General features: G+C 39.0%; 1 protein-coding gene across 1 annotated transcript in view; it reads right to left on the minus strand.

Moving 5' to 3' along the window:
* The window catches only part of GUCY2F (guanylate cyclase 2F, retinal), a 109,948-nt gene that overhangs the window by 52,942 nt on the left and 40,677 nt on the right, over window positions 1-16,329 (minus strand). The window contains exons 7-8 of the mRNA XM_008566663.1: window positions 15,269-15,400; window positions 5,698-5,787 (exon numbers count right to left, since the gene is read on the minus strand). Of these exons, the coding sequence (XP_008564885.1) occupies window positions 5,698-5,787; window positions 15,269-15,400 (222 nt within the window). The remainder of the gene's footprint in view (window positions 1-5,697; window positions 5,788-15,268; window positions 15,401-16,329) is intronic.

Below are 16,329 nucleotides of genomic sequence, written 5' to 3' on the forward strand. Positions count from 1 at the left end.
GGCGCCCCACGTTCTTGCCCCCGCGCCTCGCTCAGCCAGTGAGCAGCCAGTCTGTAGGTGGGATCCGAACCCTCGGCGGGAGCGCTGCCGCGCTTCCCAAGCGGCGCACTATAGCAGTGCGCCACCGGGCCGGCCCCAATAAAAAGTTTTTTTAAAGGAAAAGAATAACTTCTGGGATGTAGCTAAAGCAGTACTTAGAGTCTTCTAGCTATAAGTGACTATTTAGTAAATAAGGAAGGTTAAAATCAATTATTGAAGCTTCCAACTCAAAAAAACTAAGGAAAAGAACAACAAATTGAAAACAAAGAAAGTATACAGTTGTCCTTTGGTATGAGTGGGAGATTGGTGCCAGGACTTCCCAGGGATACCAAAATCCATGGATGCCCAAGTCCCTAATATAAAATGGCACAATATTTGCATATAACTTACGCACATCCTACCATATACCTTAAATCATCTCTAGATTACCTTTAATACCTAATACAATGTAAATGCTATGTAAATAGTTGTTATACTGCATTGTTTAGGGGATAATGACAAGAAAAAATCTGTACATGTTTAGTACAGACACAATATTTTTAAATGTTTCAGTCTGTGGTTGTTGAATTCATGGATGTGAAACCCACAGATATGAAGGGCCAACTGGAGAAGGAAGAAAATAATAAGAATGCAAATCAATGAAACAGAAAGTAGGTATACAATAGAAAAAATCAATGAAGTAAAACGTTGATTTTTGGAAAAGATTAATAAAATTGATAAATCCTCTACCAAAATTGATCAAGTAAAAGAGAAAACATTAATTATCAGAATCTAGATAGAAAAGGGGGACATTACTACAAATGTTAACGATATCTAAAAGATACCATGAGCATGTTATATACAACTTTATGCCAGTAAGTTTGACAACATACACAAAATGGACAATTTCGTTAAAGCCACAACTTACCAAAACTGGCACAAGAAAAAATAAAAAGTTTGAATAGTCCAATATCTATTAAAGAAACTGAATTTGTAATTTTAAATCTCCATGCAAAAAAAAAAAAAAAAAGAGCAATAGGAATCTATTAAAGAGATTTAAGCAGAGGAGTGACAAGATCAGATTCAATTTTGAAAAGAGCACTCTGATTGCAATGTGGAGAATGGATTTGAAAGTGGTAAAAGTGGATGTGGATAGAGAAGTTAAAAGACAATTGCCGATGGTTGCCAGGAGTTGGGGAGAGAGAGGGATAAACAGACGGAGCACAGAGGATTTTAAAGGCAGTGAAACTATTCGTATGATGCTATAATGATAAATACATGTCATCATACATTTTTCGAAACCTATAGGATATACAACATCTAAAGTGAACCCACATGTAAATTATGGACTTTGGTTGATAATGATGTGTCAATGTAGGCTTATGATTGTTACAAGTGTACCACGCTGTTGATAATGGGGAAGACTGTGCATCTGGAAGCTGGTGGAGGAGTGGGAGGGGCATAAATTGTGGGAACTCTCTTTACTTTCTGTTCAATTTTGCTATGAACCTAAAACTGTTCTAAAAAAATAAAGTCCACTAAAAGAAAAAAAGACAATTGTGGTAGCTCTAGTAGGAGATGATGGTAGCTTGGACCAAGATAATAATAGTAAAAATAGAGGAAGAGAAGGATATTGGAGGTTTAACAAAAATGAAGAATGGAGAAGTTTTGAAGAATGGATTATAGAAAGTGAATTAACAAATGAAGTATGATGAACGTATAAGACAGTGTTAAGGGACATTTTAAGATAAGAAACCATGAATTTATAATGGAAACAATATACCTTATTGCATGACTTTCTGCCACAATATTCAGCTGTTCAAGTGCAGGCACAAAGAAAATTAAGGGCTGGAATCATACAGAATTGAAGTTTTGCGGGTGTGTCTGACCAAAAAGACAGAAATAAGAATGTGTTCAAATGATGGATTATGAAATCTAAGTTGGATGAAAAAATACATAAAAGAAGGGCTTGTGGGTTGGAAGAATGTAGAAGTCAATAGAATGAAAGACCTGATATAGTCAAACATAGCCCCAGAAAGAAAAGCGGGTTGTAATCACAGTGTGATGCTTGAATTTATGATTTTGGAGGTGAAGCATTTTTAGTAGCAGCTATAGATGATTAAAAAAAAGCCAAGGTATAATGGTACCAAAGTCTGGCCAAAGTAGAATGAAAGTGAAGATTATTAGAGATGATATGGCAGAGAACTAAATAGTTAAGGTACTTAGGTGTCTACATGGACATTGATGATGTCACCAGCATAAAGACAGGTCTTGGAGTAGAGAGGAAGACCATGAGGCAGATTCCAAAATATTCAGTAAATCAGAGGTAGTGAGTGGGAGGAGTAGATGACAGTAACAGATGGCAGAGAGGATGCTAAAATAGAATGGCATTAGCCTCAAAAGCTCTGTGTGTGTGTGTGTGTGTGTGTGTGTGTGTGTGTGTGTGTGTGTGTGTGTGTAACAAAGGGAAGGGAATCGTTGTTTGGAAAGTGCTGTCAATGAGCAAGTAATACTATTACACCACGTGGAATATATTATTATGCTGAGGTATAATATAATTATTATATATATTATTATACTGTAACATAATATCCACCACCACTGGAGAAGAAATGGCTATGGAGAAGATGATATCCTCAGTGGAGGCTCTAGATTGACCCAAAACATCTTGTTTACAAAATAAGCACTTTGTTTGACATCAGCTGCAGTTTCCTCCTCTTCACATTTTTTTTTTTTTTGACCAGTAAGGGGATTGCAACCCTCGGCACAGTGTGGTCTACACCACGCTGTGCCAATGAGCTCACTGGCCATCCCTATATAGGATCCCAACCCGCGGCCTTGGTGCTACTAGCGCCGCGCTCTCCCGAGTGAGCCACGAGACCGGCCCATCTCTTCACATTTTTTAGAGGGAGAACTGAGAGTTCTCAAAGAACTGATAGTTGCCCAGGAAGAGGTCCAGGATACTCTCCATTTATCTTTGGAAAAGTGCAGGGAGTATGCCAATCCATTCTAGCTGGGGAGAAGAACATAAAACTGGGAAATTCAACCTTATTTTCCTGCATACTCTTTTGCAGAAGTTGGGATCCTTAAAGATATTGAAAGTTATCAGTCCTTTGACCTTCTGACTCCAGCTGTTTGCCTTTCAATAACATCCACCCCATTTTACTCTGCTCCCTTCTATACCTGGCTCATCAAGATCTGCTTTCCAGCCTAGCCCCTGGTACTCAGTCCCAACATTTCAAGATCATGAATGCACATCAGTAATCAAGGCAGTGCTGCACTCACAGTGATAGTATGATCAGATCCACCTCCTGTTTCATAAAAGCATTAGAAAGGAACTAGAGGCTTCTACAAGATGAATTCTGGAAAATCCTGGCCTTATCCCTAGGGCTGAGTTACTGTTTGTACCTGACATGGCCACATAAATCAGTGAATTGAACACGTAAAAAGATGTCATGAAGATAATGGAAGGAAGATTTTACTGTTGGAAAAGAAAGTTACAAATATGGAAATGGGAAAAAACAGAATGAACCCTGTGGCATTGGATTAGAATTAGAGGTATTAGTATAAACTTATGGGTTTTAGATAGATGAGAGATACAGTTTGAGTATCCCTTACCTATAATGCTTAGGACCAGAAGCGTTTCAAATTTCAGATTTTTTTTAAATTTTGGAATATTTGCAGAATAGATACCAGTTAAGCATCCCTAATCCAAAAGTTTGAAACACTTCACAGCTATTGTCTCTTTTAGTTCTCATTCCATCCTGGGAAGTAAACATTAATATACCCCTTTTACAGATAAGAAAACGAAGGCACAGGGAGTTTAGGTGATTTGCCCAAGTTACTTTAGCTCTATAAACCTAAACCACCTAAACCAAGTAATCAAATTTAACATCACAAATAATGGGATTATTATTACACTGTGTGCCTTCTGATAAAATGCAACGAAAAAACACATCTCTTCTGTAGTATTTTGGCTGGAGATGCATAACCTAAATCAACCACAAAGAGCATTGGGCAAACCGAAATTGTGTGTCAGTCTACCAAATAACTGATCTGAATTCTTCAAAAATATCAAGGTGAAGAATTGCAAAGAAAGTCTGAGAAACTGTTTCAGACTGAAGGCAACTATAGAGACAGACATTAGGACCAACTACAATGTGCGAACCTGGATAGGTAACTGAACTGGGAGAAAATAAGCTATATTGTATTAACACCATTTATTAAATTAAAATACGGATAGTAGTTTAAAATAATAGTATTGTATCAATGTTAAATCTTCTGATTTTCATCATTATACTGTAGTTATATACAAGAATATCTTTGTTTTTAGGAAATACACACTGAAGTATTTAGAGATAAAGAGTATACTCTGAAATGGTTCAGAAAAAATAATGTACATAAATATATAAGTAGATAATGAAAAACAACTGGGAAAAATGTAAACAGTTGTTGAATCTGGGTAGGGTATACAGGAGTTCCTTGAATTATTCTTGAAACTTTTCTGTAAGTTTGAAATTATACCAAAGTTAAAAGTTATCCCACCACCATCAAAAAAAAAAAAAAAGGTGTCATGGACACACTTACCTTGGGTCAATACCTATCTTTTTATTTACATACTTCTAGTTTATCAGCTCGCCAAGGTTTAGCCCTGTTCTGGCTCCTTACTTTGGATCTAGCTTTCTGTTTAGGATCCTATATTAAACCAGTACAGAATTACGTATTAGCTCTGATCTTGGTCCTCCTTCTGGACTCACCTGTCATTATTTTCCCTTTAATTCTACACACTAAAATCACACGTAAGAGAAATACCAAAGCATAACATCTCATTCTGACCCCTAGGACATGTCCTGTCCCCCACGGGCTGAATCACTTTCATTTTCTTTGATTTCTCACTTGCACAATGCTCTGGATATAGCAGGTACCTCATTCAGATCTGTTGGAATGGTTTGAAATTGCCCACTTCATAAATGTAGAGAAATCTATAACTACCTTCTAAAATGCCACTCTTAAGAGTCTGAAGTATGCGCAAGTATCCAAAGACACTATCCACAAATATTTCATAGACTAAAAGTTCAAGGAAGAGCCAAGATTTTAAATATTAGCATCCCTGCCTTATCTTCAGGCTGCTTCCTTAACTAAAACATCCAAGGACTCTTTGAACATAATTAGTGGAATTAGAGAAATAACCATTTTTCATATAGAAATTACCAGGTGACTTTTGCAGGTCTGGAAAATGGGGATTTTGAATGATTATGGTATATTTACTATTTACTTGATAATAATAATAGTAGCTACCATTTTATAAAGAAACTATGTGCCAGAAAATGTGCAAGATGCTTTACATGTATCGTCTCTTTTCATTCTCATCTCAACCTAGGAAGTAGACATTGATATACCCCATTTACAAATTAGAAAACTAAGGCTCGGGGAATTTAGGTTACTTGCCCAAGTTGATACAGCTCAAGTGGTAGAGCCGGAATTTGAATCCTTCATGTCTCTTTGATTCCAGAGCCCATGCTTTTGCCATTGTATCACATGATCATAGCAAACCAGTAATAACTCTGCAGTTTCCCTGTGCTGCTCCATTAATGGGTCTTCCTAAACAGTTGGTATTAGTTACTTTGGAGAAAGGATTAATTTTAGCAGGAATGTATATAAAATAACGGTTTCTCATACCATTTCAAACACTTCACTTGCACTTGATTTGATGGACTTAATGTCTCCAAAATCTCCAGGGGGTAACTTTTTCAGCCATACCCAATCACCCTGGAAAGAAAAGGTAGAGAATAGCGGTAAGACTCAGTTGTCAGCAGCTTTAGAGCAATGTCCCTTCCACGAAGGATTTATAGTTATACCACCAACCCGAACAGACTTTTTCCTCCTCTCCCACCCTCTGCCCCTTGGATATTCTGTATTCTGAGCTAAAAATGAGATCATACAAGGGAGTTAAAGTTAAAAATTCCATTAACTCAAGGCAGGGAAATAACTGCCGGTATGCAGACCCCGGAAAAGGAATGACGCCACTCTCTGCAATGCCTCCCTTAACTAACTAAAGAGAGCACTAGGTCATTTCACTTATTCATAGCTAAGTGATGTAGCACCAGGTTCCTTGGGATTAATGGTGATGGTTGGTGGTTGCAATTCCCACTGCCTTGAGGCATCTGTGGCGGGAGATGTAGTGCAGCAAATGTTTCCTGCGTTTGCCTTGATGCATTTTTCTCTGGTGGGACGGGCCATGGGGGGGGCGACTCATATACTTAAATAATAAACCAGTTGGCCTAAATGTAAATTGAACACTTCTTATTTGGATCCACAATTGTACTACCATAGCAATATGAGTAATCTAGACTCTCGAAAATCTATTTCCGACATTTTAAGTACAAAACTGCTATTTCTAAAGCTGCTATAGAGTCAAAAACAACAATTATTTTATTGTCTTCACTTCAACACCATTGCTCAATAATTTTCTTCCATGTGCATAGCCTCAAGGATTCACCAGTCATTAAGCCCTGTTTAGTTTCTGTCCAATCCAATTTTTTTAAAAAAGCAATACAAATATAGATTTCTTTTTCTCTGTAATAATAATAATGCCTTATATTTGCACAGTGCTCTCTACTCTTCAAAGTGCTTTCACGTCTATTACCTATAGCCTGGAGATTCCATTTCAGGCTATACCAACCTGTCATCAAGTAGAGACAATAAAGCGGAAAGCTCTGTGCAGTCAAATTCCAAAAATAAGAGACTAACCACGCTGTTATTAAGGAATATATCCAGCTGTGGCACTGCATCTGGTGACCCGCTGGAGGCAAAGGCTAATGGGAGCTGCAAGCATCTTAGTTACTGGCCTGCACTTTGTGTTAGCTTCTTCTAGCCAAGGAGCTCGAAGCCCTTTAATTAGGGAATGGCTCTCAGAGACCTTCAGCAGCTGAACAAAACTGCACCGGCCAGGCTCAGTGCATACAGAATTTAGACTGGGTAGTTCAGGATCAGCACCTGCCTGCAGCATAATGGTCAAAGCATTTGATCCAGCAATTCTCCAAGTATGGCCCAGAGCAGCTTCATCAGGGTCACCTGGGAATTGGTTAGAAAGGCCAATTCTCAAGCCCCACCAAGAACTTATGGAATCAGAAATTGTGGGGGCGGGGCCCAGCAGTCTGTGCCTTAAGCTCTCCACATGATTCTGATGCATGTTGGAGTTTGCATCCCATTCCCCCAGCCTTTTCCTTTTTCTCGTCTCTGTGGTACTCCCTTCGCTCATAGCCTCTGCATTTACCTCTCACTAAGTTACATTAAAATCTGCTGTCAGCTACGGAACTAAAACTCATTCACAGAAGTCAGGAGGGCCTGACACAAGTATGAAATTTCACCTTTCAGAGGACTTTACCCTTTAGGAGTATCAAAGGCTAAGTCTTAAGCTGAAAAACTAAAATGCTTACTGGGAATTTACAAAATCAGCTAATGTGTGGGATACACTGGTCAACAAAAATCCTTCCCAGCACCTTTGCAACTACATTACTTAGCCCATGATCACTGCTAGCTGCTATGGCCCCTTTGAGCTAATTAGAAATGGGTGTTTTCTCTCAAATAAAAAAAAAAATTAATTATGTGAGTATATGATTGTACAGCCTGTGGCAGCCCTATGTTGTTAGGCAGCAGCACTGGCTAGATACATATGTGCATGTACCACACTCTCATTTACTCATACAACTCCCTGACACCAGGGAGCACATTCTGCTAGCAGCTTGGGTACTCTGCACATCACCAAGCTCTGCCTGCCAGGTGAGGCCTCTTTGTCAGGTTTACAGTCAGGCTGTAAGGATAGAAGTGAGAAGCTGGAATTGGGCCTCCAAGAATATTAGGTAGGAGAGAGAAGCTACCTCAAGTAATTTCTGGGGCATAGTTGAAATAGTGCATATCCAGGTACATGTGCATTTACCAGTGACTGTGTAGGTATACAGTCAGGTACGCCAGTATAGACATAGATGTGAACCCCGCCACCACTATTCCAGGATTAAGCTGGGAAGCTAGAATCTCTGTTCCCACTCCCTCACCACTCCCAGATAAGTTAGTATATGTCTACAATGTGAATAGTACCCTCATCGATGTGGTGCCCTGCAGTGCACAACCTGAACATCAGTACTAGCAGCACCAACTCTGCCTTACACCTGGTACCTGACACCTTTTTCCTGGAGAGAGCCCTATTGCAGACATGGGTTAGTCTTTTGTCTGGCTTATTAAATGCCACAAGTAGCTTTTTCAAGTCTTAGGTATCCCTAGCCCAATCCCTTCATATTTTGATAAAGAAACTGAAGACTGAAGAGATTAAGTGACTAGCACAAGGTCAGAAGAACCAAGGTCTTCCATCTCCCACTTTGCTGCTCTTTCCTCTCATTGGGCTTTCTCTGGTTTGGGGATTTGCGTGTGTTTATTTTAAGATTTAAATAATTCTCACCAACTTTGTAAGCAAATTTTTATTGAGTCTGTGTGCATCCTACTTCATGAATAATGAGGAAAAGGGAGGAAATGGGCAGGTTTTATCTTCACCACACATGCACTATTTGTTTTGTTTTTTTCTTTTGAGAGAGAGAATGATAAAATAATTCACTCATCACTCACTTTTTAATTAAGAGTAAGAAACATCAAACTCTATTCACTAAAGCTTTTAGAAGTAATTTAAAGTCCATCAGTTTTGCACTAAGGCCATGGTGTATTAAATAAGAGGCAAGAGAACTAGGTTCCAGATCTGGCTCTGCTTCAAACTCAAGGGTGGCCTTACCACAGACACTTAATTGGCCTGAGCCTCAGTTTCCTCACTGATAGAGCTGGACTTAATAGATGAGTTCTTAGGTCTTTTTTGGCTCCAATTTCCTATAATTCCATGATGAGAGAGAGAAGATGGTTTGTTGAAGGAAGAGGGATAGAGAGCGAGCTGTAAGGGATATAGAAGGCAGAAAGACAGGAAAAAAAGGCTCTGGGAAAAGGAGATAAATGGGGAAAGAGAGAAAGGTGAGACAGAGGAAAACACAGGGAAAGGCCAAGAGACAGAGAGGCAGAAAGAGTCAGAAAATGATGAGAAAAGATGAATTCAGTGGGTTCTCCCCGAGTGAATCAGGGTTACACTGCTGCCCACCTCACTCCCTCTCCCCCAGACTGTGACCATTAGAACAGATCATGGCATGTCACCACTGCATCTGCCATTCACAGCTTTTTCACCCAGCAGTCAGCTCATCTGGCTTTTCTTCTTTTCTTTCACATTTCAAAAAGTATCTGTGAAATACGGGCCAATTTTTCCATGCAATTCCGAAGGTTATGTGTTTGCATGTAAAATCCAAGTGTGAGTTTGTGTCAGTGCACATCCTAGAGAAGCCTGTCTTTTGCTGTTAGGTATCTACCACTCCAGGAACATGATCTGAAAATTCCAGGCCTTCCAATAACAATTCTTACAAAAATTTGATTTATTTTAAACAGAAACTAGATTATGAGTCTTCTTTAAAACACTCTTAATAGAAGACCATTTCAGAAGGCACACTGGACTTCTTTGTTTCATCTGTTGATTCAATTACCTTATGCTCCTTCCCAGAGCCCTTTTAGTTCTAGCCAGGCAGTTTTCTAACCTTAGCTGTCTTCCTTCACATCCTGCCATCAGCTTAATCTTGACTTCACTATGTGATATTATTCTCACCCTCCTTTTGTAAAGATAAAGGTCCCCTTTGGCCGACACAGTTCAGAAATACCCATGATCTGACTGACCGACAGTCATTCTGGGAACTAACTCAACTCTCTTCCAAAATGAGGAAATATCTGACAGAGTCTAAAAGGCCAGTTACATACAGATGTTTATTTTTTCCCTTCTCAATTCTACACTATAACCTTCCAACGCCACCAAGTAAAACACACCACAGTTTGACACACAAATTCCTCCACAGAATCAGAGAATCATAACATATCCGAGTCAGAAGAGGCCTTAGAGGTAGGTCTCTTAGTCCAGCAATTCTCAAATCTGGCTTCACATATCAGGAAACTTAAAAAAAAAATACCAATGCCTGCACCCTACCCCAAACCAACTGAATCAGAATTGCTGGTGATAGGGCCGAGGCATATGTATTTTTTTAAGTTTCCCAAGGAGATTCTAATCAGCAGCCAGGATTGAGGACTTAGATCAATCCCTCATTTTTTTTTTTTTTTTAAGAATCTGATTTCCAGAGTTGCCATATTTTTTATTTATCTATTATCTTATTTGTATTTTATATGTCTAGTTTTAAAAAAATTTTATACTTTCAAAGAAAAAAGTGTGTGCCATACACAAGAAAAAAATGTGATCAATAGAAACTTTTCCTAAAGAAGGTCACACACTGGACGTTTAAAGACATTAAATCAGCTATTTTTAAGTACATTCAAAGAACTAAAAGAAAGTGGAAGAATAATGTCTCACCAAGTAGAGAATATCAATAAGGAGATAGAGATTATAAAAAAAGAACCAAATAGAAATTCTGGATTTGAAAAATGTAATAATTGAAGTGAAAAATTCACTGGAAGAGCTCAACAGCAGATTTGAATAAGTGGAAGAAAGAATCAGCAAATGTAAAAATAGATCAATTGAAATTATTCTGTTTGAATAGCTGAAAGAAAAAAGAATAGAGAAAAATCAGTAGAGCGTTGGAGACCTATGGGACACCATCAAGCATACCAACATATGTATAATGACAATTCCAAAAGGAGAAGAGTGAGAGAAATGGACAGAAAGAATACTAGATGAAATAAGGACTAAAAACTCTCCAGATTTGATGAAAATTTAGAACAGATACAATAGCCTGAGAAAGAGCTTTTATTTTGTAAGAGCCAGGCAGTAGAGCGTTGGAGACCTATGGGACACCATCAAGCATACCAACATATGTATAATGACAATTCCAAAAGGAGAAGAGTGAGAGAAATGGACAGAAAGAATACTAGATGAAATAAGGACTAAAAACTCTCCAGATTTGATGAAAATTTAGAACAGATACAATAGCCTGAGAAAGAGCTTTTATTTTGTAAGAGCCAGGGTTTAGGGGAAGGGAAGTTTCCCCTCCCCCATTTTGATTTATAGTATACCATTTACACACGGTGTGAGGAAGCATGCATAATGATGTCAAATGCTTCCAGCCAGATGTAAAGAATATAGGGGCTCTTTCTGGGCTAGCTGAAGGACTACAGAGCATTTGAGGAGGCAAATTAGAATTGAGATTTTAGTATGGGACTTTGCACTCTAAACCTTCTTTCTCAAGATAGAAATTGTGGTTGGGCATGGATGAAAAACTCAGAGAAGTGTGGAGACTCCTCCCTTCATCTGGAGCTCTGGGAAGAGTGCCCTAGGGCATTGTGAAGGAGTCATAGCAGAGAAGAAAAGGAAGCACAGTATATTTAGGTGGAGAGAGTATGACAGTGTTGGCTTGCTCACCGCCCATCCCTTCTCACCCAAGTATCCCTCAGTCCATGTCAACCCCTCATTTTATGGATGAAAAACCAAGGTTACTGAGATTTACTTCAGAGTCTTAGAGGGATCTATACATTTGTAAAGTTATCAGCCCCTTCCATTTGATATTTAAAATCTATTTGATTACCTTATCTTTGGTCTTTGAGAGAGTAGAGTTGTCAATTCTGCAATACCTCAAGTTTACATTTAAAGCAAGTCTCCTCTTTTATTAAATTAAGTGCAAGGCAAGATCCAGAGGTATCTTGCCAATAATTTAAGTAAAAGCCCTCAGGTACACTGAAAAAAACATATGACCTGCCAATCTTGGTGTTGTAGCCCTGTCTTAGTCCATTTGTGCTGCTATAACAAAATACCTGAGACCAAGTAATTAAGAAAGAACAGAAATTTATTTTCTCACAGTTCTGGAGGCTGAGAAGTCCAAGAGCAAGGCACCAGCAGGTTCGGTTGTCTGGTGAGGGCTGCTCTGCTTCCAAGAGACATCTTGATGCTGCATCCTCTGGAGAAGAGGAATGCTGTATCCTCACATGGCAGAAGTCAGAAGGGCAAGCTAACTGATTACTGTATGAAACCTCTTTTGTAAGAGCCTTAATCCCATTTATGAGGGAACAGCCCTCAAGGCCTAATCACTTCTTAAAGGACCCACCTCTTAACACCATCACATTGGCCATTAAATTTCAACACTTGAATTTTGGAAGGGACATATTCAAACCATAGCATTCCACCCCTGGATCCCCAAAATTCATGTTCTTCTCACTTTCGAAATATATTCATTCCATCCTAATAGCCCCAAAAGTCTTAACTCATTCCAGTGTCAACCCAAAAATCTAAAGTCCAGAGTCTCATCTAAGTCAGATATGGTTGAGATTCAAGGTATAATTCATCCTGAGGCAAATTGTCTCCAGCTGTGAACTAGTGAAAACTAACAAGTTATGTGCTTACAAAATACAATGGTGGGACAGGAACAAAACACACATTTCTATTCCAAAAGAAAGAAATAGGCAAGAAGAAAGGGGTAACAGGTACTAGGTAAGTCCAAAATCCAACAAAGCAGACAACCTTAAATCTTGAGGCTTGAGAATAATCTTTGATTCCAATCTTCTTCCACCTCCTGGACACACTGGGGTAGGAGTTGGACACCCAAAGGCTCTAGAGGACCCTGCCCTGATGGCTTTGTTGGGCATAACCCACACCACAGCTCTCACAGGTTGAAGTCAGGTGCCTGCAGCTCTCCCAGGCTGGCATTGCACTTGGTAGCTGTACAAGTCTGGGAACTTGGGGGTGGCCCTACCCCCATGGCTCCACTAAGCATTGTCCTAGGAAGGACTCTTTGCAGTGGCTCCAACCTCACAGTGGGCATTGCTCTAGTGGGAACTCTCTACAGCAGCCCTGTCAGCCCCGTGGCAAGTATATGCCCCAAGGCTGTCTGACATATCCTTTAAAATCTAAGTGGAGGTAGCCATGCCTTCCATACTGGGATATTAGTTATAGCAATACCCCAGCTCCTACACTCTATAAGCCTGCAATGTTAGCACCATGTGGACATTGTCAAGGTTTATGGCTTGCACCTTATGGAGAGGTGACTGAAACCACAAGTAGGGTGGCCAAGGAGCTCTGTGCCAGAATGTGGGAAGTAGAGATTTGAGTCAGCCCCATGAGCCCCTCCTTTGAAACTGTTCCACCCTCAAGGCCTTGATACTCTGGGCCTATGAAGGGAATGGTAGCCTCAAAAATCTCCAAAATGCCTTTGAGGTCATTCTCCCATCATCTTGATGAAAAGAACCTGGCTTCTGCCTGCCCATACTAATCTCCTTATTAAACAGTAGCTTGGCCAAACCTTTGGTTTTCTCTCCTAAACATGCTTTTTTATTCTTTACGTGGCTAGGCTAAGAATTTTTCAAATCTTTATGTTTTACTTCTCTTTTGGTTAAAAAAATGTCATCTTCAAATCATTTCTCTCTCCTTGTATTTTACCATAAGCAGTTAAAAGAAGCTATGCAGCACCCTGAATGCCTTGCTGCTTAAAGATGTCTCTGCCAAATATCCTAGTTCATTGCTTGCAAATTATACCTTCTATAAGTCCTGGGACATGGACATAATTCAGCCAAGTTATTTGCCAATTTATAACAAGAATGGCCTCCTCTCCAGTTTCCAATACCACATTTTGAATTTCCATCTAAGGCCTCATTAGAATGGCCTCAATATTTCTACCAACATTCTGTTCCTAACCTCTTAAGTAATATCCAAGAAGAATCAGACTTTCCCTACAGCTCTCCCCTTCTTCTGAGCCCTCATCAGTATTGCCCTTAATACGCCAATAATGGCAATCTAGGCTTTTTCCAGCATTCACTTCAAAACTGTTCCAACCTCTACCCATTACCCAGTTCCAAAGCTGCATCCACCTTTTTAGGTATTAGTTATAGCAATACCCCACTTCTCTGGTACCAACTTCTGTCTTAGTCCATTTGTGCTGCTGTAACAAAATACCTGAGACTTGGTAATTTATAATGAACAGAAATTAATTTTCTCACAGTTCTAGAGGCTAGGAATTCCAAGATCAAAGTGCTCATAGGTTCAGTTGTCTGTCTCTGCTTTCAAGATCATTTTGTTGCGACATCCTCCAGAGGGAAGGAATGGTGTGTCCTCACATGTTAGAAGATGGAAGGGCAAGCTAGACAAATGCTGCAAGAAACCACTTTTATAAGGGCCTTAATCTCATTCATGAGAGAGGAGCCCTCATGGACTAATCACTTCTTAAAGGCCTCACCTCCTAATACCATTGGCCATTAAGTTTTCACATCTGGATTTTGGAGGGGACACATTCAAACCACAAGAAGACTCCTGTCAATTATTTATGCAATGGAGGAGAGTATTCACTTGGCAAATCCACTGTGCTTGACCACCTAAAAATTTATTCTGCTCTGCTTTGGATTTTTACTTAGTTACTGTTGAAGTTGAAAGTGTTTTCTCCTCTTGGGAGTATCTTCAAACAAAACAAGGAAACCACAGTAGGAAGGCCTAACTTAGGAGGAACAGAAAGGCAGTCTAGTTTCCCTTTGGACCCCTGCTTAACTCTTTCCTGCTGAGAAGAAACAGTTCATCTCTCCAACTGATGCAAGATTTGTCCTGGTTGCCAAATTCCAGTCTCTTAGAACAAGAGGTAGAGGGTGGCCTATTAAAGCTTGAAAAACAGAAAATTCAATGAAATTAATTTTTTTTTAATTTCGCACAGCAGAAAGTAACCTGTTGCTACAAAAGGCAGTATAGGCAAAGAATAAATAAATAAATATATTTTTGAAGTTTCAATAATATCAGAGGATAACAGGTATAGGAAGAAAAAGGTTGGAGGAGAAAAAGGTTTGGCCCAAACCTCTCCTCACAAGCATGTCTCTAAACATCTCATCACAAACAGTTGACTCAGGAAGTTATTTTTTCTAGTGTATATACATGTGCGTATATATATGTGTGTTTGTGTGTGTGTATATCTTTTGGAATGAGTGACATGTTTAAGTGTTTGGGTCTCAAGGACTTTTTTTCCACATGCATAGTAAATACATGGAGTTGAAAGATCAATGAACTTATTATGTAAGTAGATTAGTTACTGAAGAAAATCATTTTCAAAAATGTCAATCAAACAAGTCCATAAGTGGACACAAACAAAAAACTGGAAAGACTTGCTAAAAGCCTCAATATCTTTGCTCAAAGACTGATTCCTAAATCACTGCCTCATTTTAAAACCCAAGGAGGAGCAGGTTGGATAGCTGTTGAATGTCTTACCTCATAAATCGCTACATTGGAGTTTTCAAAGGTAGCTGGAGTTAGACTCCCTGAAGAAAAGGAGAGCCTTGGAGACCTCCCACTTTGGACATCCGAGGTGATCTGGAAGCTTACACTGGCACGACTTCCTCTCTGTGAAAGGATTAGGAAAGAAAGCTTATGAGCAAAATTTTCATGATTTAGGATAAAACACTGAGCTATGGTATAGATATTGAGCTTATGTTTGTTTTTCTTTTTTATTTGTAAGAAAGTAATTATTTAATCCATCAAGAGATGAATGGATAAAGAAAATGTGGTATATATAGACATTGGAATACTATTCAGCTATAAAAAAAAAAATGAAATACTGCTATTAGTGGCAACATGGCTGAACCTGGAGGCCATTGTGTTAAGTGAAGTAAACCAGGCACAGGAAGACAAATACCACATGATCCCACTCATATGTGGAATCTAAAAAAGTTGTTCTCAAAGAGGCAGAGAGTACAATAGTGGTAACCAGAAGCTGGGGAGGGTAGAGAGTTGGAGGGGAGAGAGGTTGGTCAACAGGTACAAAGTTACAGGTAGGTAGAAAGAATAGTTCTGGTGTTCTAGGGTTACTTCAGATAATATTTCAATATGTCTAGAAAAAAGGATCTTGAATGTTATCACCACAAAGAAATAATAAATGTTTAGGTAATTGGTATGCTAACTACCTTGATTAGATCATTATACAATATAGGCAAGTATTGAAACAATACACTGTACCTCATAAACATGTATGATTAAATTTTAAAATGTAATTATACGAGCTGAACTTTGTCAACATGAAATTGATTAATTTTCCCTATCCCTCAGAACTCTTTTTTTTTTTTATGGTTGAACATTATCTTTTTTTTCCTTCAAATTTTTATTTTGTCAATATACAATGTGGTTGATTATTATGGCCCATCACCGAAACCTCCCTCCCTCCTCCGTCTCCCCCCCCCCACCCAACAATGTCCTTTCTATTTGCTTGTTGTAACAACTTCAAAGAATTGTAGTTGTTATATCTTCCTCCCCCCCCCCCACCCCCCGGTTATTTT

Source organism: Galeopterus variegatus, unplaced genomic scaffold (assembly GCF_000696425.1).
Source record: "Galeopterus variegatus unplaced genomic scaffold, G_variegatus-3.0.2 Scaffold260, whole genome shotgun sequence".
Taxonomy (NCBI): Eukaryota; Metazoa; Chordata; class Mammalia; order Dermoptera; family Cynocephalidae; genus Galeopterus; species Galeopterus variegatus.